Source organism: Scyliorhinus torazame, chromosome 7 (genome assembly GCF_047496885.1).
Source record: "Scyliorhinus torazame isolate Kashiwa2021f chromosome 7, sScyTor2.1, whole genome shotgun sequence".
In the NCBI taxonomy this organism is placed as follows: domain Eukaryota; kingdom Metazoa; phylum Chordata; class Chondrichthyes; order Carcharhiniformes; family Scyliorhinidae; genus Scyliorhinus; species Scyliorhinus torazame.
In genome coordinates, this window is record NC_092713.1 from 211,716,114 (window position 1) to 211,739,294 (window position 23,181).

At 49.3% G+C, this 23,181-nt stretch overlaps 1 protein-coding gene and 1 non-coding gene across 2 annotated transcripts in view; both read left to right on the forward strand.

The window, feature by feature from the left end:
* LOC140427388 (T-cell immunoglobulin and mucin domain-containing protein 2-like) overlaps positions 1-23,181 on the forward strand; it is a 112,599-nt gene that overhangs the window by 63,060 nt on the left and 26,358 nt on the right. The window contains exon 4 of the mRNA XM_072512930.1: positions 4,138-4,246. Coding sequence (XP_072369031.1) covers positions 4,138-4,246 — 109 coding nt within the window. The remainder of the gene's footprint in view (positions 1-4,137; positions 4,247-23,181) is intronic.
* Positions 16,657-16,730, forward strand: trnan-guu (transfer RNA asparagine (anticodon GUU)). Its single transcript has one exon. It is a non-coding gene; the product is annotated as a tRNA-Asn (tRNA).

Here is a 23,181-nt window from a genome sequence, read left to right on the forward strand (position 1 = left end):
GAGCACCAGCATCAAGGCCATGATCATCCAAAATCAACTCTTCTGTGCCAGCCACATGCTTAGGTTGTCAGAGTTCCGACTGCTAAAGCAAATGTTCTTTGCCCAGCTCAAGGGAGACTTCCAAACAAGAGGAGGACAAAGGAACCGTGACAAAGACACCCTGAAGGCTTACCCCAAGAAACGCAACATAGTTGTCAACACCTGGAAGACACTTGCTCAGAAAAACTTGGAAGAACCCCCTGATTGAAGGGGCACAATTCTTCAAGGGCACCTGATGCAAGAGGAGACCTAGAAGAGGAGCCTGAGAAAGGAATACCAGCGACCTAGAGTCCACTGACTCCACCTCCCAGAAACACTTGCCAAGTGTGTGGTTGAAGATGCGGCTCTAGGATCGGGTTCATCAGCCACACAAGGACCCACAGAACCCATGATCAGTAACACAGAGATTCCGAGGTGGACCATCATACTCGGTAGTGAGTGATCACCAAAGAAAAGATGATTTTTTTGTAGAGTTCTGAAAAGTAAAGGGATAGTGAAAAAAATTGGCTCTATTCATTAAAGGACAGATTATTAAATGCATTGTCCCAGTTCCATTTAGTTGGTACCCTATTACATTAATCTTCTTGATTCCAAGCCCGTAACTTCTGCTGGTGATTGCCACTCTGGAGGAACTTACCATCACTGAAATTTCAAACCCAACCTTTCTCACTCAAGCTGTGTCGGGTCGGGTCGGGCCAGGGTGGAGGGTCAGGCCGGGAGGGCAGGGGGAGGGAGGTATCTGGTCTGGCATGGGGGTGGTGTGGGGGTTCTGCTGGGGGTTCGTGTGTGTGCGAAGTGTTCCGTGTGAGGCTCAGTCTAGGTGTTTAAATTGTTACACTGAATTTGAACTGATTTTGTCCCTTCTATCTCCTTCAGAGTAACTATCAGAAAGAACCATACGAAATCTGCGATTTAAATCGCTTTTATTGGATGGTTCTCAGCCCAGTGCAATTGTTCAGGAGATATTAGCGCTTCTGGACAATTGGATGGTAAACCCTTACATGGGAACTTCCTGGAGGGATTCCCCAGCGCATTATTGGCGTACACCCTAAATGCGACGCTGGGCAACCAGGGTATTCTGTTAAGTTATCACAAGTTATTTCATTCATAATTTCCATTAAGTAGTGAAGCTGCAGTAGACAAGAAAAGTCTTGTAAGGAATCCCTTTTATGGCATAAATGCCTAGATATTACTCAGAGCAGCAATGGTTGAACAAAAATGGACATAACTGTGAACTGCATCAAATGTGCATGAATATAATCATAGAATTTTGCAGCACAGAATGAGGCCATTTGACCCACAGTGCCCGTGTGGGTTCTTCACAAGAGATCCAATTATTCCGTCTCTCCTGCTCTTTCCCTGTAACTTTGCAAAGTTTTTTCCCTTCAAGTATTCATCCAATTCCCTTTTGAAGGCTTCCACTGTTACACATGCCAGGCAGTGCATTCCGAATCCTAACCACTTGTTGCGTAAAATGTTAATCCCCATTTCTCTGCATGGCTCTTGACAATTTTACTGTGGACAAAAAGCACAGCACATGAAATAATCATTTTAGACTGGAAGTTTATTCTCTACGTACTTTTATCAAGTGGGTTGCCAATAATGGTTAAAAGATATCAATTAAAGTTTGTGATATTGTAGGAATCAATTAAAACATCTGCTGAAATAGCAGAGTGCTGACTTTGGTACAAGTAGTTTATAGTAAATAGATAAGCAAGCACCAAGGGCACTATGAAGAGGGACATTACTGAACTGTATTGCCCGATCTATGAGGAAAGATTGTGGAAACTTGTGCTTGAAAGGAGACATGTGAGAGTGAACTTCTGGAGGTATGTTAGATGCTAATGGAAAGGTAAATCCAGAATATTATTCCAAATTAAATTGAGACTTGAATAAAGAGACATGAGATTCAATTAGTAAAAGGGAGATTTAAGAGGGATATCAGGATGTTGATTTTCACACAACATTCAAATCACACATGTGCCAGGTAATAGACACCTCCAACAAGCAGGTGTCTAACCACCTCCCTTTGACTTTCAATGGGGTACTCATCTCGGAATACTTCATCACCAACATCCTGGGGTCACGTAATGTTAAGCATAAACGGAACGGTATGAGGCATGCAAACATTGTAGCTACAGGAACAGACCTGAGGCTAGGTATTCTGCAATGAGTTGCTTACTCTCTGCCACCTCAATGACTTACCACGATCTCCCAGGCACAAGTCAGGAGTGTAATGGCATACTCTCCACTTGCCTGGCTGAACAGAGTTCCAACAAGACTCAAGTAGCTCAACACCATCCATGTGAAAGCATTTCACTTGATTGACACCCCATCCACCACCTTAAATGTTTACTTCTTAGGGCAGCACGGTGGCACAGTGGTTAGCACTGCTTCCTCAAGGCGCCGAGGTCCCAGGTTCGATTGCGGCTCTGGGTCACTGTCCGTGTGGAGTTTGCACATTCTCCCCGTGTCTGCGTGGGTTTCGCCCCCACGACCCAAAGATGTGCAGGGTAGGGTTCTCATTTGGTTGTAGCACAGGAAAGGACTCCGGCTCCAACCCCCCATGATGGCCTGCAGGTGATAAGATTATTTGTCTTTAGAGGGGGTGTGGTAAAATGTTTTCTTCGGTGGTTGAGCTAGCTCTGATGACCAGGGCAGAAGTAAAATATTGCAGATGCTGGAAATCTGAAATAAGGGCAGAAAATGCTGGAAACACCTATAGCTGACCTGTGGAGAGTCACAGAATTAATGCTTCAGGGTCAATGACTCCCATCAGAGCTGAGGAATCATCGGTAGTGGGTGCCTGGAACTCGCTACCGGAGGAGGTGGTGGAAGCAGGGACGATAGTGACATTTAAGGGGCACCTTGACAAATACATGAATAGGATGGGAATAGAGGGATACAGACCCAGGAAGTGTAGAAGATTGTAGTTTAGTCGGGCAGCATGGTCGGCACGGGCTTGGAGGGCCGAAGGGCCTGTTCCTGTGCTGTACTTTTCTTTGTTCTTTGTTTTGACATATAATAGAGTTTGAGCAAGTGAAATGGGGAAGTGGGTAAGAAGAGTCAAAGGAAATATCATGCCCAGTAGATATGAAATAAATAAAAAATGTGTACTTCAAGTTTTATTACTTTTTGGTATTTTGAAAATAGACTTTGCTAAATCATAAGCTGGCTGCTACAGGCCACCTGACCACAAGCTTGACAATATTTTCTGGAAAGTTCCAGCAGCAATTACAAGAACAAAATAATTCTTATCTCAGAATCTCACACCTCATTGTTCAGACCCCTTATAAACTGATTTTTAAGCTGCGATCAGCTCATTAATGGACCATGTCACATGACTCATGCCTTTGGCTTTTTGGACGTTATTGACATTACATATTTGGCCTCACACGGAGTCTGTTGCTTAACATCCAACCTGTGAACACCAAAGAGCAGGACCCCCGGCTGACCAGCTCCTTGGGTCTCACCATTTAACAGAACTGCACACAATACTCTATCTGTGACCTAACTAACGTTTTATACAAATCCAGCATAGCCTCCCTGCTCTTAAACTCTATGTCTCGGCTAATGAAGGCAAATATACCATATGCCTTACTAACCCAATTTAAGGAGCCCATCTGCCTCCTTAATAGTCCGTCTCCTTTCTCCACACCACCTGATATGAATGGCAAACTCACTGTTGCTGCTAGTGATTCCACTGTGTACCCTCCCATCTCATGTGCAATAGCTCCTGATTCAGAAAACAGATGGAAGTGCCACTCCAACCTTTCTGAGTGGATTTATTGAAAATCCAGGCCGAAGGACTTGGCAATAGATAAGAATGTGATGAGAGAGACCTTTGAAACTGGGAAGTGAAACTGAGATGGCAGAATATGCTGAATTTCGGCTAATCATACCATGGGCATCACTTGGTATCGACTACGTTACATCCCATTGACATGGTTGATATGAAACTCTGATGCTCGGTGATAAAATGACCCCAAGTAAAGCTCAATGGTCAATTAAAATCACTTTGTAAACTGATATTCATGACAGTGGTTTTTCATATTGCAAAGAAAGCTCCTGTTCTCTGATTCTATTTCTCTGCTTCAGGCACCAGAAGAGTTCGCTCGCAGCCTGGTTGGTCCAGTTTTATTGGCTTTTCGTGCTTCAGTTTTAATCTGCTTCATTGTAATCACTGTGTTCCTGTGTAAATGGAAATGTAAGTACCACCATTTAATAATCTGCCTAAATCCGCAAACACTTGAAGTTTTTTTATACAGGCACTTTATTTTTTCACATGTGTTATGTTTTGATTCTGCACCAAGATAACCAGAGGAAAGAGATGACATGTAGACTGTACTGGTTCACCCTTCTATGGAAACATGTTGGGCTGGATTCTCTGTTTCTGAGGTTGAGTGTTGGCATGAATGGAGAATCCGTGTGAAGTTCACAACAGGAAAATTGGTGCGAACCCCTCACTGATTCCGATGCCGGTGAGGGGCTAGCACCAGCGCCGCGTGAAACTCCCGCGGATCGCGCCAAAAACAGGCGGGTCCTGGGCTGCACATACGCAGGGCTGACGACCTGCGCTGGTCGTGCTGTAAAACATGGTGCCGGCCGTGCTCAAACCCTAACCAACCGTGACTCCACAATCTACCCCCTGGAAACCCCCCACCGGTCCCCCCAGCCCTGGCAGAAGACCCCCCCCCACGGCCAGTGGCATGGATCCCGGACGAGTGTGGCGGCGCTAAGCACGTTGGGTTCCTGACCTCTGGGTCCACATGTGGCCCTCGCCGACAGGAACCCGTCCAATCTGGAGGCGGAGCATCGCGGGTTGCCCGGCCAATGACGTGTCAACGGCATTGAAATGGCGCGCGCCATACGTCCCAATGATGCTGCTGGAGGGGGCGGAGCATGGCGGACTGGCGTCTATCCTGGCCGCCATGATTCCGGCGTAGGAATCCATTACCTGCCTGATCAGCGATCACGGTTTCAGCGTCGGGCGACAGAGAATCCAACCCGTCGTTTTCTCAGTACTGTTCCAGTTAATGATGTGGAGATGCCGGCGTTGGACTTGAGGTGAGCACAGTAAGAAGTTTTACAACACCAGGTTAAAGTCCAACAGGTTTGTTTCAAATCACTAGCTTTCGGAGCACTGCTCCTTCCTCAGGATTCACCTGAGGAAGGAGCAGTGCTCCGAAAGCTAGTGATTTGAAACAAACCTGTTGGACTTTGACCTGGTGTTGTAAGACTTCTTACTGTGTTCCTGGGGCTGTTTAGCACAGGGCTAAATCGCTGGCTTTGAAAGCAGATCAAGGCAGGCCAGCAGCACGGTTCAATTCCCGTAACAGCCTCCCCGAACAGGCGCTGGAATGTGGCGACTAGGGGCTTTTCACAGTAACTTCATTTGAAGCCTACTTGTGACAATAAGCGATTTTCATTTAATTCAGTTAATGATTTATTTATGTGTAAAAACGTGTGATATCTGGCTGCAGGACTGGACTTGCCTTTTACAAATTTGCACCCATAAAATATTTAGTAATATTTTAACGATACTAACATGTTTCATTAGATAACTCCTATTTGGTAGCTAAACAGCTCATAAAATTCATAATTGGAGGAATACTGGGCGTCATTCTCCGACCCCCCAGCGGGTCGGAGAATGGCCGATGGCCGCCGTGAATCCCGCCCCCACCGCCCGCCGAAGTCTCCGGTACCGGAGATTGGGCGGGGGCGGGAATCGGGCCGCGCCGGTTGGCGGGACCCCCCTGCTCAATTCTCCGGCCTGAATGGGCCGAAGTCCCGCCCAGAAATTGCCTGTCCCGCCGGCGTAAATTAAAGTTGGTATTTACCGGCGGGACCAGGCGGCGTGGGTGGGCTCCGGGGTCCTGGGGGGGGGCGCGGGGCGATCCGTGGGCGGGCCTGTGCCGTGGGGGCACTCTTTCCCTTCCGCCTCCGCCACGGCCTCCACCATGGCGGAGGCGGAAGTGACTCTCCCCACTGCGCATGCGCGGGAAACTGTCAGCGGCCGCTGACGCTCCCGCGCATGCGCCGCCCCGAATGTCATTTCCGCGCCAGCTGGCGGGGCAACAAACGCCATTTCCGCCAGCTGGCAGGGCGGAAATCCCTCCGGCGTCGGCCTAGCTCCTCAAGGTTAGGGCTTGGCCGCCAAAGATGCGGAGCATTCTGCACCTTTGGGGTGGCACGATGCCCGTCTGATTGGCGCCATTTTGGGCGCCAGTCGGCGGACAGCGCGCCGTTGGGGGAGAATTTCGCCCACTGACACTACGCAAGAGTTTGAGGAATTGTAAGAGGTTCACACTTCCATTTCTCCTTATTGATGGTTATTGACTTTCGGATTTTATAATGGACAAACTTATACAGACACAGGGTTTGGTTCAATTGCAAACTTGTTGTTTGTTAAACTCCTAATGCCCAAATACAAAGAGCTCAGACATAAAGTAAATGATGCTACACAACAGTCAATTGGTTAGTCTGATTTAAATCCTTCCACAATTTAACCTCGGCTTTCACTTCAAACATAAAATTGTCACAATTTATCAGAAAGACTCAACTTAATAAACACAGGCAAAACCTCACATTTCTCCATAAACCTTCCTCAATTCAAACCCAAATCCCCCTGGAATTTGGATGTACTTTCACAGTCTGAGCCCTAATACCTCTCAGATTTGGCTGCTCACTTACAATCCCCTATGCAGTTGGCCTTCTGGCCAGATTTATAGGTCCGCGAGTCAGGTTGACCGTTCCTGACCCTCCTTTTTGACTGCAGTGCCAGACTCTTCGATCTTGTCCTTTTTATGATGTTTCGGAATATCATAAACACCTTTCCTGAAGCCATCCTGCTGGATGGTCAGTGCTTAGCACCTTTCAATCTCTTCAGTCTGTTGATCAGGTCCATCACGTCTGCACCGGTCAAAAACAACCACCTTACCATTCTAATCCCATTTTCCAGCACTTGGGCCATTGCCTTGTATGCCCTGGGGTCGCAAGTGCACATCTAAATACTTTTTAAATGTTATGAGGGTCTCTGCTCCCACCACCCTTTCAGGCAGAAGATTCTCAACTCCCACCACCCTCTAGGTAAAAGGTTTTCCTGCGCATCCCCTCTAACTCTCATGCCCCTTACCTTAAATCTATGCCTCTCCAGCAAGGGGAAATGTTTCTTCCTGTTGACTCTATCTATGCCACTCATAATTTTATACATCTCAATCATGTCCCCCTTCAGTCTCCTCTGCTCCAAGGAAAATCTATCCAATCTCTAAAATTCTCCAGCCCAGGTAACATCCTGGCATATCTCCTCTGCACCCGTTCCAGTGATGACCGTTCCTGACCCTCCTTCTTGACCCTCATATAATGTGGATTCCAGAACTGCACACAATACTCTATCTGTGACCTAACTAACGTTTTATACAAATCCAGCATAGCCTCCCTGCTCTTAAACACTATGTCTCGGCTAATGAAGGCAAATATACCATATGCCTTACTAACCACTGTATCCAACTGCTCTGATACCTTAAGGGACCGCTGTAAATGCACACCAAGATCCCACTGATCCTCGGTGCTTCCCAGGGTCCTGCCGTTTATCATGTATTCCCTTGCTTTCTTTGTCCTGCTCAAGTGCATCACCTCACACATATCCGGATTGAATTCCACTTGCCACTGATCAGCCTATCTGACCAGCCCATCTATATCCTTCTTACTATTTACCACCCCACCAATTTTTGGATCATCCGCAAACTTACTGATCAACCCTTCTAAATTCACATTAAACCATTTATATAAACCACAAATATCAAGGGCCCCAACACTGATCCCTGCGGGACTCCACTGGACACAGGCTTCCAGTCAGAAAATCACCCCTTGACCGTCACCGTCTGCTTTCTGCCACTCAGCCAATTCTGGATTCAATTTGCCAAATTTCCTTGGATTCCCATGGGTTTTTACCTTCGCTATCAGTCTCCCACGTGGGACCGAATCAAAAGCCTTGCTGAAGTCCAAGTGGACTACGTCAAATGCATTTCCCTCATCGACACACCTGGCTACCTCTTCGAAAAACTTAAGCAAGTTGGTCAGACATGACCTCCTCTTAACAAAACCATGCTGACCGTTCTTGTTTAATCTCTGCCTCTCCAAATGCAGATTAATTCTGATTCTCAGAATTGCTTCCAATAGTTTCCCCACCACTGAGGTTAGACTGACTGATCTGTGATTTCCTGGTTTATCCCTTTCTCCCTTCTTGAATAATGGTACCACATTGGCTATCCTCCAGTCCTCCAACACCCCTTCTGTGGCCAGAGAGGAATTGAAAATTATTGCCAGCACCCCTGCTATTTCTGCCCTTGCCTCACTCAGCAGCCAGGGGTACATTTCATCTGGCCCTGTGTTTGTCTACCTTTAAGCCTGCCAGCCACTCAGAACCACCTCTTTGTCTATGTTAATTTCTTTAATTTTATTACAGTCCTTCTCCCTGATTTCTATACCCACACTGTCCCTCTCATGAGTGAACATTGACACAAAGTATTCATTTAGAATACTACCTACATCCTCCGGCCCCACACACAAATTACCATTGTGGTCCTTAATCGGCTCTACTCTTTCCCTAGTTATCCTTTTACCCGTAATGTACTTGTAAAACAACTTTGGATTTTCCTTTATTTTACCTGCCTGTATCCTTTCATGTCCCCTTTTTGCTCTCCTAATTTCCTTTTTAAGTTTCCCTTTGCACATTCTATACACCTCTTGGGCTTTTTCTGTTTTAAGCCCTCAATATCTGTCGTATGCCTCCCTTTTTCTCCTGTCCACAGATTTATCCTCTGGCAGTGCTGGCCAGTCCACCTCAGCCAAGTCCTTTCTCATTTCTGCAAAATTTGCCTTCCTCCAGTTCAAAATTTTTACTCCTGCTTTATCTCTGTCCATTTCCATGGTAATACTGAATCCAACTGAATTGTGGTCGCAATCCCCGATATGGTCGCCAACTGTCACTTCATGCACTTACCCTTCTTCATTCCCCAGGTCTAGGTCTAGAATTGCATCTCTTCTCATTGGGTTTGTTACTAATTGGTTGAAATATTTTCCTGGACGCAGTGCATGAATTTTTCTCCCTTAAGTCTCGTTACACTGTTTGAATCTGAGTTGATATTGGGATAGTTAAAATTTCCAACTATTATTGCCCTCTTGTTCTTTTAGGCAGAGATTTGGGGGTCTGCAGTGTACTCCCAGGACTGTGACTTCCCCTTTTTTATTTCTAAGGGAAAGAGTGCCCCCATGGCACAGGCCCGCCCGCGGATCGGTGGGCCCCGATCGCGGGCCAGGCCACCGTGGGGGCACCCCTCGGGGTCAGATCGCCCCGTGCCCCCCCCCAGGACCCCGGAGCCCGCCCACGCCGCCTTGTCCCGCCGGTAAATACTTACTTTAATTTACGCCGGCGGGACAGGCAATTTCTCGGCAGGACTTCGGCCCATTCGGGCCGGAGAATTGAACGGGGGGTCCCGCCAACCGGCGCGGCCCAATTCCCGCCCCCGCCCAATCTCCGGTACCGGAGACTTCGGCAACCGGCGGGGGCGGGATTCACGGCGGCCAACGGCCATTCTCCGACCCGCTGGGGGGTCGGAGAATGACGCCCCTGAATTTGGCCGATCTCATCTTACCCCTGGGATCCCATTCCTCTGCCACACTAGTTCATACTGCTCAATAGAACTAGCAAAAGCCCCCGCAAGGACATTGGTCCCGCTCTGCCCGGGTGCAACCCGTCCAGTTTGTACAGGTCCCACCTTCCCCAAAATCGGTCCCAGTGCCTCAAACTCTGAATCCCTCCTGGCTACACCATCTCTCCAGCCACTCATTCACCTAATCTATCCTTGTTTTCCTGCTCTCTCTTGCGCGTGTAACTGGGTGTAAACATGGGCAGCATGGTAGCACAGTGGTTCGCACTGTTGCCTCAAAGCGCCAGGGACACGGGTCTGATTCTTGGCTTGGGTCACTGTCTGTGCGGAGTTGGCACGTTCTCCCCGTGTCTACGTGGGTTTCCTCCTGGTGCTCCGGTTTCCCCCCACAAGTCCCGAAAGACGTGCTTTTTAGGTGAATTAGACATTCTGAATTCTCCCTCCTTGTGTCCGAACAGGCGCCGGAATGTGGGGATTAGGGGATTTTCACAGTAACTTCATTGCAGTGTTAATGTGAGCTTACTCATGACGCTGATAAAGATTATGATTATTATAATCGACCTTCAAATAAACCAGACCAATGTATACTTTATCAGTCCTGGTTTGAGGTTGGTAATTTTCACACACAAACACAACATGGTAGCAGTAATCATAGAATCGGAGAATTTACAGTGACGAAGAGGCCATTCGGCCCATCGAGTCTGCACCGGCCCTTGGAAAGAGCACCCTACCTAAGCCCACACCTCCACCCTATCCCGGTAAACCAGTAACCGCACCTAACATTTTTGGACACAAAGGACAATTTAGCATGGACAATCCACCTAACCTCTGGCCATCTTTGGACTGTGGGAGGAAACTGGAGCATGGAGGTAACCCACGCAGACATGAGGAGAACGTGCAGACTCTGCACATACAGTGACCCAAGCTGGGAATCGAATCTGGGACCCTGGAGTTGTGAAGCAACAGTGCTAACCACTGTGCTACCATACCGCCCACCATGTGATATATGTTTGAAGATCATAGGGGGAGCCACAGACAAATTTTGGTGTAACCGAGAAGCTGTAAATGCATTGAAACCCTGTGAGGCCGAGTCTTTCTATGGACAGTGCTTTCCAGAACAGTGAGTACCTGGGCCGGGATTCTCCCCTACCCAGCGGGGCGGGGGCTCCCGGCGGGATGGAGTGGCGGGAACCACTCCGGCATCGGGCCGCCCCAAAGGTGCGGATTGCTCCGCACCTTTAGGTGCTAAGCCTTCACCTTGAGGGGCTCGCGCCGGAGTGGTTGGTGCGCCGCCGGCCGGCGGGAAAGGCTTTTGGCACCACGCCAGCCAGGGCCGATGGGATTCCGCCGGCCGGCGGAAGTCCGCGCATGCACGGGAGCGTCAGTGGCTGCTGACGTCATCCCCGCGCATGCGCAGGGCGGGGGGTCACTTCCACATCGGCCATCATGGAGGCTAAGGCCGAGGCGGAAAGAAAAGAGTGCCCCCACGGCACAGGCCTGCCCGCGCATTGGTGGGCCCCGATCGCGGGACAGGCCACTGTGGGGGCACCGCCCGGGGCCAGATCGCCCCGCCAGGACCTCGGAGCCCGCCCGCGCCGCCAGTCCCGCCGGTAAGGTAGGTGGTTTGATTCACGCTGGCGGGACCGGTATGACAGCAGCGGGACTTCGGGCCGGAGAATCGCTGGGGGGGGGGGGGGGGGGGGGGGGGGCGCGCCAACCAGCGCGGTGCGATTCCTGCCCTCGCCGAATTTTCGGTGCCGGAGAATTTGGCGGGGGTGGGATTCACGCCACTCCCCCGGCGATTCTCCGACCCGGCGGGGGGTTGGAGAATCCCGTCCCCTATCTGTGAAATAGCCAGATCAGTGGTTAATGAGAGCAATAAATCAGTTCAGAGGCATGCTCTGAAGTCGGTTTTAAATCGGGCAGTACAAGCTGCAGGAACTTTGCTATGTTCTCGGGTGCCATCCCTTGGGAAAAGATAAAAGTACGCAAAACAGAAAATACCTAAACTGTAGCCAAAAAAAAAGGAAAGAGAAGAAAAAAACACAGCAGAGGTTAAGAAATCCCAACACATCGGGAGCATTCGTAAAAGCCAGGGAACATCAGGAACCAGGCAACCCAATTCCCCAGGTTGAATTGCAAGTCCACAGATGTCCTATTCAAGTTAAGGCTTTTTAAACAAAGGTTGGAACTTTGCTTTTTAGATTTATCAGTCACAGAACCGGATAAACATGCCATGAAAATAAAGATACCCATTGGATATAAGGGGTTGCACAGATTCAACAATTTGGGCCTTTCTGAGGAGGATCAGAGGGACTCTGTTAAAGTATGGAACATGCTGGAAGATCAGCTTTGTATGACAGCAAACTTCAGGATTCATTTACTCCTTGGAGCTCATGTTGCAGACAACAGCCACAAGAATCAATTAATCAGTTTAATCAGGAAGAACTGCTGTTTTTTCAAAGCCGAGTTACCTGAACAGATAATGGAGCTGGTTATAGCTCCGATCAAAGACTTCCAAAAAAGGCTACTTGGAGGAAAAGAGAGGCCACAATATTGGCACAGCGCTAAATGATGGCAGAAAATATGAAGCCATTTTGGCTGTTAACAACACTAGCATTACACGCAACGGCCAGTGATGGTGCAGTAGCTAGGACACAGAGAGCAAGCAAGTCATGTGGAAAGTGTGGTTTATTTGTGTCCAACACAAAGCTGTCTTGTGTTCCAAGATCTTTGCGAGGTACGAGGTGTAAAAGGACATCAGACTCGCCTGAGAAATCTGGCTCCAGTTCCAACATGGTACGTATTGATAAAAGATGGCACAATCTAGGCATGCACACAGTACATCTTATTCTCGCTTTATAAGGAGATGCCCAGACAAGATTACAACATTACAGAATTTATTCACAAATTCACAGGAGCAAAGTTCTTCTCCGAGTTGGACGCTAAACACGATATTGGTTGGCCCATTTGGCAGAAGGATCTCAAGAAGTCACTACGTTCAAGATAGCATGTGAAAGATACTGCACCTTTAGGCTTATTCATCAGTCAGGATCTGTTACAGCAGTGCACGTGGACAAGAATTACAGAAGTTGTCCCTGGATGTGTGTGCATTGCCGATGACCATGGTGACGAGCCAAACCAAAGAGCATGACAGAAATCTACACTCACTGATGGCAGCAGCTCATTGTGACTCATCTTCAGCAGTACAAATGCCAGGTGAGTGCAGCTTAGATTAACTTTTTCAGTACTGTCTATTCACGTTTTGGGATCTGTCCTGACCCTGGCAAACTGGACGACCTACAAAACATGCTTACTACCCAGGGCAAAAATGGCTTGGATTTTTCAACTTCATAGTGGCATCCATACCCAACTTTGTCAATTGAGCGTCAGCACAAAGAACTCTTAAGGAAGGATGTTCCATATGTACGACAGGAGGATGATCAACTTGTGTTCAAATCACTTAGACATGCAATGTCAGAAGTGATGCGTGTTTCACAATGCCACAACCCAAGAAGTTTCTTGTCGAACTTCACAGAAGGTATTAATTGGGGTGTTTCATTTGCTGCAGTTTGCAAAGTGGAAGGTAAAACTTCTCGCCAGCTTGTTGATGCCACCTGTGGCCATGTGCAAGATTATTCTGAAAGAGCTTAATTCACTACCCATGTTGTCTGTTCGTCCCCATTCTCTGCAATACAACAAAGGGGATGTCACTGTCTCCTCAGAACTGGCGATGCAATGTGTGTGAAACTTTCTTTTTCACAAAAAAGCGTTGTGAATTACGACAGGGTGTCCTGTGGACCGGACATACTGCAATTGGGAACAATGGCTGGGAAGCCTGTTTTCTCGTTTCCTTTCCTCTTCTCCATTTCACTTTAAAAGGTTACCTCAGCCCAGGTGTGATGATTTGGCCAACGCCATCTTTGGTCCTGTCGCTTCACATGATGTCACGGAGCAACACGCAGGAACTACGGGGGGCCGACATTGGCAGGAAATGCAGCCTTAAACTTAGATGCTTTATGGTGGCTAGTGCCGTAAAATATATTTGAAAGGCAGATTAGGAGAAGCCATCACCTGCCCCAACTCCCACAAATACAGGAAACACTTCTGGAAAAACAGGGAGAATGAATACGGCACCCGGCCGGCATGCAGATCAGTTCCTACTCTGTGTGTAGGACAACAGATTCAGGTTGTACCTTCCAAGAGAATCTGGTAACCTGCAAAAGTATCCAAAGGGTACAGTGAACCTTGATCCTATGAGGTCACAGCACAGAATGATGTCAAGGAGAAACAAAAGCCAGCTAAGTTGAACAACCGAATAACACCCAGCATTCAAATTGCATTTGAACATCCTAACTTGAAATGAAATGAAATGAAAATCGCTTATTGTCACAAGTAGGCTTCAATGAAGTTACTGTGAAAAGCCCCTAGTCGCTACATTCCGACGCCTGTTCAGGGAGGCTGGTACGGGACTTAACTCGGAAAGTGAAATTGTGGAAGACTAGTACGAAAACAATCAACACTCTGACAACACACAGGATGCCAATGCACCTTCATGACAAGAAAACCAAAGTGATAAGTCGAGATCACAGGAAGGCCATACCATCATGAGATCCTGACTGGTAAGCACAGAATCACTGAATCGTTATGGTGCAGAAGGAGGCCTATTGACCCCACACGTATGTACTGGCTCACCAAACAAGCATCATGGCTGAGTGCCATTCCCCTGTCTTTTCCCCATACACCTACACATTGTTTCTACTCAAATAATCATCTCATGCCCTCTTGAATGCCACATTTGAACCTGCCTCCACCAAACCAGTGGATGTGGTTTATTTAGACTTTTGGAAGCCTATCGACAAGGCCTCATTGATGCACTGTCAATTACAACGAGACGAGAGTGGAGAGTAATCGAGGCTTTATTACGCAGGATGTGTAGCCTGCCGCAGCTGCTGCCGAAATGGCTGCAGCTCGGAGAGCACACACATTTATACTCCGCCTACTGGGCGGAGCCAACAGGCAGGGATGTACCTCCATGCCTGTAGTACAGGGGCCTGACTGTAATACCCTCGTATGCAGTATATACAACAGTGGTGACTACCACATTCACCCCCTGTTAAAAAAGAGTCCAGCGGGGGTGGTGGAAAACTATTTGCATACAGGTTGTTAATAATTTTAGAAATACTTTACAAATTTAGATGATCGGGCGCCTTGGTCCGTCGTTGCGAGCGCCACAGTTCTGGTGGTGATTCAGGCGTCGGTTCGGTCGTCGGTGACTCCGGGAGCGTGTCGACCTCATCTTCATCCCCGGGTGGGACCAAGGGGAGGATGGATCATCCTGGAGCGTGGGCTGTGGTGGGTTGCGCTGGGGGGAGGGAGGGTGATGCCAGGGCAGCAGTGAGGAGAGTGAATCTCCTGCCGGCCAGGTAATGCCTTGTGGTAAACCACTGTTGCACCTATATTAGGTGATGTACGGTAGGACCTGTACTACAGGTTCACCGGGAGTCCCTGCCTGTATAAATATCCGTGTCCTCCAGCCAGCAGCCATTTCGCCAGCTGCTGTGGGAGGCCACACATCTGATCGCAATAAAGCCTCAGTTGAATTCAACTATCGTCTTTGTCCAATTGATCGTGCCTCAATTTATTGCTATCATCTTCTAAGGATGGACCTCCGTATCAAACCGGATTGCCTGCAGCTGGATCCGCACTCAAGCGACGCCAGAAAGGACTTCCAGCACTGGCTAGCTTGCTTCGAAGCGTATATCAACGCGGCACCAACCCCTGTTCCGGAGCTCCGAAGCTTCAGATTTTATATTCCAGGTTGAGCTCCAAAGTCTTTCCGTTAATCCAGGACGCGCCGAACTACGCCAAAGCCATGACTCTACTCAAGGACAACTACGCACAGAAAACGAACACGCTCTTCGCCAGGCACGCACTCGCCACTCGCTCTCAACTCCCTGGTGAGTCCATAGAAGACTTCTGGCGGGCCCTAATCCCACTAGTCCGGGACTGTGACTGTCAGGCCATTATGGTCACGGAACACTCAGACCTCCTTATGTGGGACGCTTTTGTGACTGGATTTGGGTCAGATCTCATACGCCAGCGACTCCTCGAAGGGGCCACGCGTGACCTCGCAGAGAATAAAACGCTAGCGTCGCCATGAAGGTCACCCTGCACAACATCCACTCCTACCCCCTCCCAGCCGCGTGGCACACCCCTCCTACACTTCGTGGGCCCCACAGACAGCCGCCCCAGCAGGGGCGCTGCCCACGCAATACACCTGCACTGCACGCCAGCCAGCGAACCCCGGGGGCCCCCGATGCTATTTTTGCGGCCAACAGAAGCACCCCCTCCAACGCTGCCCGGCCCGCACTGCCCTTTGTAAAGCTTGCGGGAAGAAGGGCCACTTCGCCGCGGTGTGCCAGGCCCACTCAGTAGCCGTTATCACCCACACCCCCCTCGGTCACGGACAATGACATGTGCGTTCCATGGGCGCCGCCATCTTGTTCCACCCCCGCAATGTGCGTTTCATGGGCGCCACCATTTTGTAACCCTCAAGATTTTCGGGCGCCTCAAGATCTACTCCTCAGCACATGGGCACCACCAGTGTTCCAGGACCCGGGCTTACCAGGCGCCCCATTACCCGCCGACCAACCAAGACTCGCCTCCATGTCAATCGACCAGTCTCATCCGCATAACCTGACCAACGCATCCACCAGCATGAAAGTCGACGGACATGTAACCTCCTGCCTGCTGAACTCCGGGAGCACCGAAAGCTTCAGACCGCATAATCGAGGCCAGCAACAGCCCCTGGAGAGCTCAAGTGTTAGTAGTTAAAACTGGGGAGGAACACCGAATGGTCATGGACTACAGCCAGACCATCAACCGGTACACGCTGCTCGACGGGTACCTCCTCCCACGCATAGGACAACTACGCCTAGTTGTCGTCTCTGTGGCGCAATCGGTTAGCGCGTTCGGCTGTTAACCGAAACGTTGGTGGTTCAATCCCACCCAGAGACGAAATGATATCCCTCCCAAGGATGAAATATTTGGGGCAGCACGGTAGCCTTGTGGATAGCACAATTGCTTCACAGCTCCAGGGTCCCAGGTTCGATTCCGGCTGGGTCACCGGGTGCTCTGGTTTCCTCCCACAGTCCAAAGATGTGCAGGTTAGGTGGATTGGCCATAATAAATTGCCCTTAGTGTCCAAAATTGCCCTTAGTGTTGGGTGGGGTTACTGGGTTATGGGGATAGGGTGGCGGTGTTGACCTTGGGTAGGGTGCTCTTTCCAAGAGCCGGTGCAGACTTGATGGGCCGAATGGCCTCCTTCTGCACTGTAAATTCTATGATAATCTATGATATCTGACATGGTTAACCAGATTGCACAGTACCGGGTCTTCTCAACGGTAGACCTGAAATCCGCCTACCACCAGCTCCCCATCTGTAAATCGGACCGGCCATACACCGCCCTCGTGGCAGACGGCCGCCTATACCACTTCCTTAGGGTCCCCTTCGGCGTCACACAAGGGGCCTCGGTCTTCCAAAGGGAGATGGACCGAATGGTCGACCGGTACGGGTTGCGGGCCACCTTTCCGTACCTAGACACATCACCATCTGCGGCCATGATCAGCAGGACCACAAAGCCATCCTTGCTAAATTTCACCACACTGCTACGCTCCAAAACCTCACTTACAACAAGGAGAAGTGCGTGTTCAGCATGAACCGCGTAGCCATCCTCGGCTATGTGGTCCAGAACGGAGTTCTGGAGCCCGATCCCGACTGCATGCGCCCCCTCATGCAGCTCCTGCTTCCACACTGCCCCATGGCCCTCAAACGCTGCCTGGGGTTCTTTTCGTACTACGCTCAGTGGGTCCCAAACTATGCGGATAAGGCCCGCCCACTCATACAGTCCACTCAATTTCCCCTGACGGCCGAGGTCCAACAGGCCTTTGCCCAGATCAGAGCTGATATTGCCAAGGCCACAATGCACGCTGTAGATGAGACACTGCCCTTCCAACTAGAAAGCGACTCATCAGACGTCGCACTTGCCACCACCCTCAATCAGGCAGGCAGGCCTGTTGCATTCTTTTCCCGCACCCTTCATGCCTCAGAAATTCGGCACTCATCCGTCGAAATAGAGGCCCAAGCTATCGTTGAAGCTGTGCGGCATTGGAGGCATTACCTGGCCTGCAGGAGATTCACTCTCCTCACTGACCAACGGTCGGCAGCCTTCATGTTCAACAACACACAGCGGGGCAAGTTCAAACATGATAAAATCTTGCAGTGGAGAATCGAGCTCTCCACCTATAAGTACGAGATTATGTATCGCCCCGGCAAACTCAACGAACCTCCAGATGCCCTATCCCGAGGTACATGTGCCAGCGCACAGGTAGACCGACTCCGGGCCCTGCACGACAGCCTTTGTCACCCAGGAGTCACACGGTTGTACCACTTCGTTAAGGCACGAAATCTGCCCTACTCCATCGAGGAAATAAGGACACTCACCAGGGGCTGCCAGGTCTGTGCGGAGTGCAAGCCGCACTTCTACCGGCCAGACCGCACGCGCTGTTGCTAACTTTTGGTTGGTTCAATTGGCTCTGTTTTATAACCTTTGCTCTAGAGTCGCCAGGTATCTTTGTGATACCGCCACGAGGTTCAAGTTCAAGTAATGATCAATGACTCAACACACCAAGTAGTAAGATTCAAATCAAAACACATTTATTATACACAGTAAATCACTACTCATGCATAAACTCTACTTTCTAGACTATTCCTATCACTAAAAGGCCTATACTTAGCTTTGGACTGGCCCACCAGGTCAGGGGAACAAATGGTCTTTTGTTCAGGTCCTGAGTCTGCAGGATTCAAAAGCTGGTATGGACCGGTAGCTAGGAGCACCTATCTCGTAGCGAGCGTTGTCTTGAGACTTACTTGCTTGGCGGCAGCTGAGACAGGTCACTCTCACGGGTTGATTCAAGTTGCTGAGTGCCAAAGAAGAACGATTTGAACTTGGGGCTTTACTTTATAGTCCCCAGGGGCTTCCCACCCTTCAGGGCGGAGCCCGTACCTGGTTCCAAGTGATTGGACTACTTTCTGATCACTTGGATCGATTTCTCCAATGCTGGAGCGGTTCCCTGATCGCTGGGCGGTCCCTAAGTGTCCGTTGGCCTTCCTTTGTCTTGGCGCCTGTTGGCGCCGAGGAGTCTGGCTTGGCTTTATTCACCTTAAGTGTTGCCATTGTGCCCTGGAATCGCTCATTACTATGCAGATGGCTGCTGATTTCAGTGCTGTCTGGTTGTTTTGCAGGTTCCAATATACATGATTTCTGTATTTGCTAGTCTTTGCCTGTGTTGGCTGAATTTCCCTTCAGCCTTTGCGGTTCTCCATTTTAAGTCGGGAAGTGGCCAACCCAGGTGGCTACACGCCCTCCTTGTGATCCTAACGCGAAGCGTGAAGGATCACATAACTGCATTGTCTTCATTCCCTGACCCAGCGAGCACTCTTCTATGGCCTCTACACTGACCATAACTATGCAAGAATTTTTTTTAACTAACATTCTAAGTGGCGCTATGTCAAAACAGGGACATGCATTACAAAACAAAAAAAACGGTACCTCTAACTGTCCTCAATAAACTACACTTACTCAACATTCAATCATACTAACTTCCTAAACAATACAAAATTAATAGCAGCATTTACATTTTTCCTGGCTTGGCAGTCAAGCACGGGGTGTACAATCTTTCCATTTCTTTATTTACAAAAAGAATGCATACGCATGTCCTTTATTATAGGTTGAGGGGTTCGGGGTCCTGGGGATAACTGAACATAGGGGATCTTATTCTGTATACCGGGGTGCGAGCGCGGTAGGCTCTCCTTCTCCATTTCCTCCTGCGGATAGTCTGCACGATGCTGCAGAGTATCGCCAACACTAATAGGGATTCGACTACATAGGAAAGGGAGTACCATGTTATGAGCTTATCACACCATGATGGTGTGGTGTTGCCTGTTACTGGGCACGGGGTGCTATGGGGAAGTGAATCATTAATGGCTGGGGGGCGTTGGGTTCAGTGGGTTCGCATTCGCGCGCAACCGGGTACAAATTGCAATAACGAAAAACACGTATGCCATCTTCATTGTTGTCTTCTTCTTTCTTTTCTCTTCTCTTCCTTTCCGTTTCGTCTCTTTTCCTGGAGCTTCTGGGGTTCTGTGGGATCAAGCATAGTGTCTGTTGCTATCTTGGTTTAACATCTCGTCTGTTAGTATGTCTGTCCTTTGGTGCCAATTCTCCCTTTACAATTTGTCACCATGTGTGACTCCCTCATTTTTTTTTTTTAAACCGAATATTCCGGACAAGACACACTTGAAAATACTGAAACCGTGCGAGCCGTCTCGCAGGCTGTGCGATTTACCATCCAAATGTTTGAGGATGTAAATAGCATAGGGATGGCAACCTAAGGGTTGCCGGAAAACAAAACAAAACTTTTTGAACCAAGAGTGCCGAAATGAGGTGCGTATGGGCCGCGACGGGTAAGATTTGGATGGAATCCCCGGGTAGGACGGCGACCAATGCCTTGTGTGCTCTACCCGAGCGTAGTTGACCAGAAGGGGGGTCCTCAGGCAGGGCGGAGACCAATGCCGTTTCTCCACTGCCTGAGCAACCGGCAAGAATGGGCAAAAAATGTAGTCATCGTGGGGGATTGCCTTATTGGTTCTTCCTTCGAACCAGAAGAGCAGTTATGAACGGGGGTCTGGCAAGCTCTCAACGGTTTCGGCCGATGAGTGTGCTGGCAAGTTCTCAAAGGTTTCTGCCGACAAATAAGGCGTGGGGCCGTGGAAAAAAAAATTCCGATCTTACAAACAACATTTAACATGCTGCAGGTTCCATCAGAAAGGACACCATTTTCTCCCAAGCGGTTCCTTTATAAAACATCATCTGGACACCTCAGTTATCGGTTGCGAACAGGGTCGCAAAGGGGTTCTCGCTTTGGGAGTCAGACTCAAAGTCGTCATCTTCTCCCGGATGCCATACTCTCGAATGTATCAGTGCTGATAGGGCTGCATGGTGTGATTTGGGGTCCATCTTGTCATTCCGGAGGAGCCTGAATGAGTTGTTGCGGTGCCAAAAGGTGATGCTAGTTCTGTGGGGACGGAATCGTCATCATAGGGCGGTGGTGTTTGGTGGCGTTTGTTGAGGAAAGTGATGGGGAAGGGATCACTCGAATCGTGGTCAGATTCGCTGGGTGTGGGTCCTGTTGCATGGGGACAGTAGGGAAGCGTGCTGTAGCTATTGTCTGAGTCACAGTCGCTGTCGCTGCTGCTGCTGTCTGTGTGCATTCCGTGGCGGAGTCTAGAGTTCGGGGGTGGAGTCGAGGGCGAGTCCGTGGATGTGGTGGGCGTGTTGGGGGAGGGTAGGTATACGTTGGCTGTGGGCTGGGTGTGGTCTGCTGCGTCGAGCATGACGTGGGTTGGACTGTGGGCCATATGCCTTAAGCTGATTAATATGGAACCACACAGTCTTTCCGTTGGGGTACTTCATTTTATTGACGGAGGGGCTTACTTTGTCCGCAATGGAGTACGGACCCGAATACTTCGGTGACAGGAATGTGCTGGGGTTGTAAATTGAGAACATGATCTGCTGTCCTACCTCAAACTCAGTCGCATGCACTGTCTTATCAAAACAGGCCTTGCTCTGTTTCTTTCTTTGCCTAATCTTACTGCGGCTGCTAGCTGAGCCATTTTTACATTTTCCACTAACTGCTTTACTGCGTTCTCGTGTGTGAGGGCCGTCATTTCGGGGCTGGTCAAGTCCAATTCTAATAAAAATTCTGTGCCTTCCATGGGGCGTCCGGTCATGAGAGTGTGTGGGTTGTAACCTGTGGATGTCGAGACAGTATTTCTTAAAAACATCAGCGCAAAAGGGAGGACTGAATCCCAAGTGGTGTTCTGTTGGACCATTTTTCTGAGGGTGGATTTTAGGGTCCGATTCATGCGCTCCACGATACCACTTGACTGGGGGTGGTATGCGATGTGGAATTTTTGGGTAATGCCAAATATCGTGAGGACGCTCTTCATGACACGTCCTATAAAATGGGAACCTTGGTCTGACTCAATGCTGCGGGGGAGTCCCCATCTCGTAAAGATGTGGTGGGTTAAGATCTTTGCGGTGGTCTTTGCCGTGTTCGTTCTGGATGGGAATGCTTCTACCCATTTTGTAAAAGTGTCTATGACGACTATTACGTACTTGTAACCATTCCTGCAAGGGGGCAATGGTCCTATAAAATCGATCTGGAGGTTAGTCCAGGGGCCATTAACGGGGCGGGTGTGACTAAGTTGAGCTTTCTTTGCGTATTTGTCCGGGTTGTTCTGGGCACAGATAAGGCAATTCTCAACGTAGTGCGTTACGTCGTCCTTTAAACTTGGCCACCAACAGAGCTGCCTGAGGTGGGCTGTAGTGGGATCAATTCCCTGATGTCCATGACTGTCATGGAATAAACAAATAAGTTGATTCCTGTCATGTTCAGGAACCACATAAAGGGTGTCTTTTAACACCACACCGTCATGTGTGGTCAGTGCATTTTTAAATCTATCATAGGGGGCTGGATAGTTTCCTTGCAAAATCTCCCTGAGATTGCTGTCCTGCTCCTGGGCCTGCACTAAATCCTTGATAATAGTCTGCGAGACCTGAACTGCATTCACCGGTGCGCTTTCGGGGGTGTCCCAAAATATCCATGCCTGGAACCTGCTTTTGCCAGTGCGTCGGCTTTTACATTTCCAGGGGGGGAGGAACAGTGGTGACTTCGAACTTTGACAATTCCGAATGTCCTGTTCTGTGCTTTTCCTAAAATGTGACGGAGCAATGGGGCTGAAGGGAGGGGTTTTCCGTCTGCGGAAACAAATCCTCTTGCTTTCCACAGGGGTAGGAATTCTGTAAGGCTATTGCAGACATAGAGGCTGTCCGAGAATATGTCTGCCGGGCTGGGGAAGGAATCTGGGTGGTCCACAATGTGTGCAACGGCTGCTAGTTCTGCCGCCTGCGCGCCTAAGTGGCCTGGTAGCTTTAAGGAGATCTCTTCTGGGGTGGGTCCCTGCGCATCCCCAACATAAATGCCGCATCCTATAATGCGCTTCCCTTCTAATATCGTGGAAGAACCATCCACATATATCCTTCAAGGTGCACACGTGTCTGTGTGCTGGGGGCTCTGGGGTGAACTACCTATCTTTCTGGGGGGTGTTTTTGCAATAAAGGGGCCTGTGTTGTGGTGCGGTGAGATGATTTCACATTCGTGCAGGGTGCCTGGGTACTGAAGGTTATCGGCTAAAAAAGTGTGGGTCTTGGTCCTTTTTACAGTGATGTCCCGTCCCTGCAAAAGAAGGGTCCATCTAGCTGCTCTAATTTGACCAACTGTACCGTCCTTGAGACGTCCGTCAAGTAAAAGTTGGGTGGGAGTGTGTTCTGTGAAGATTGTGATGG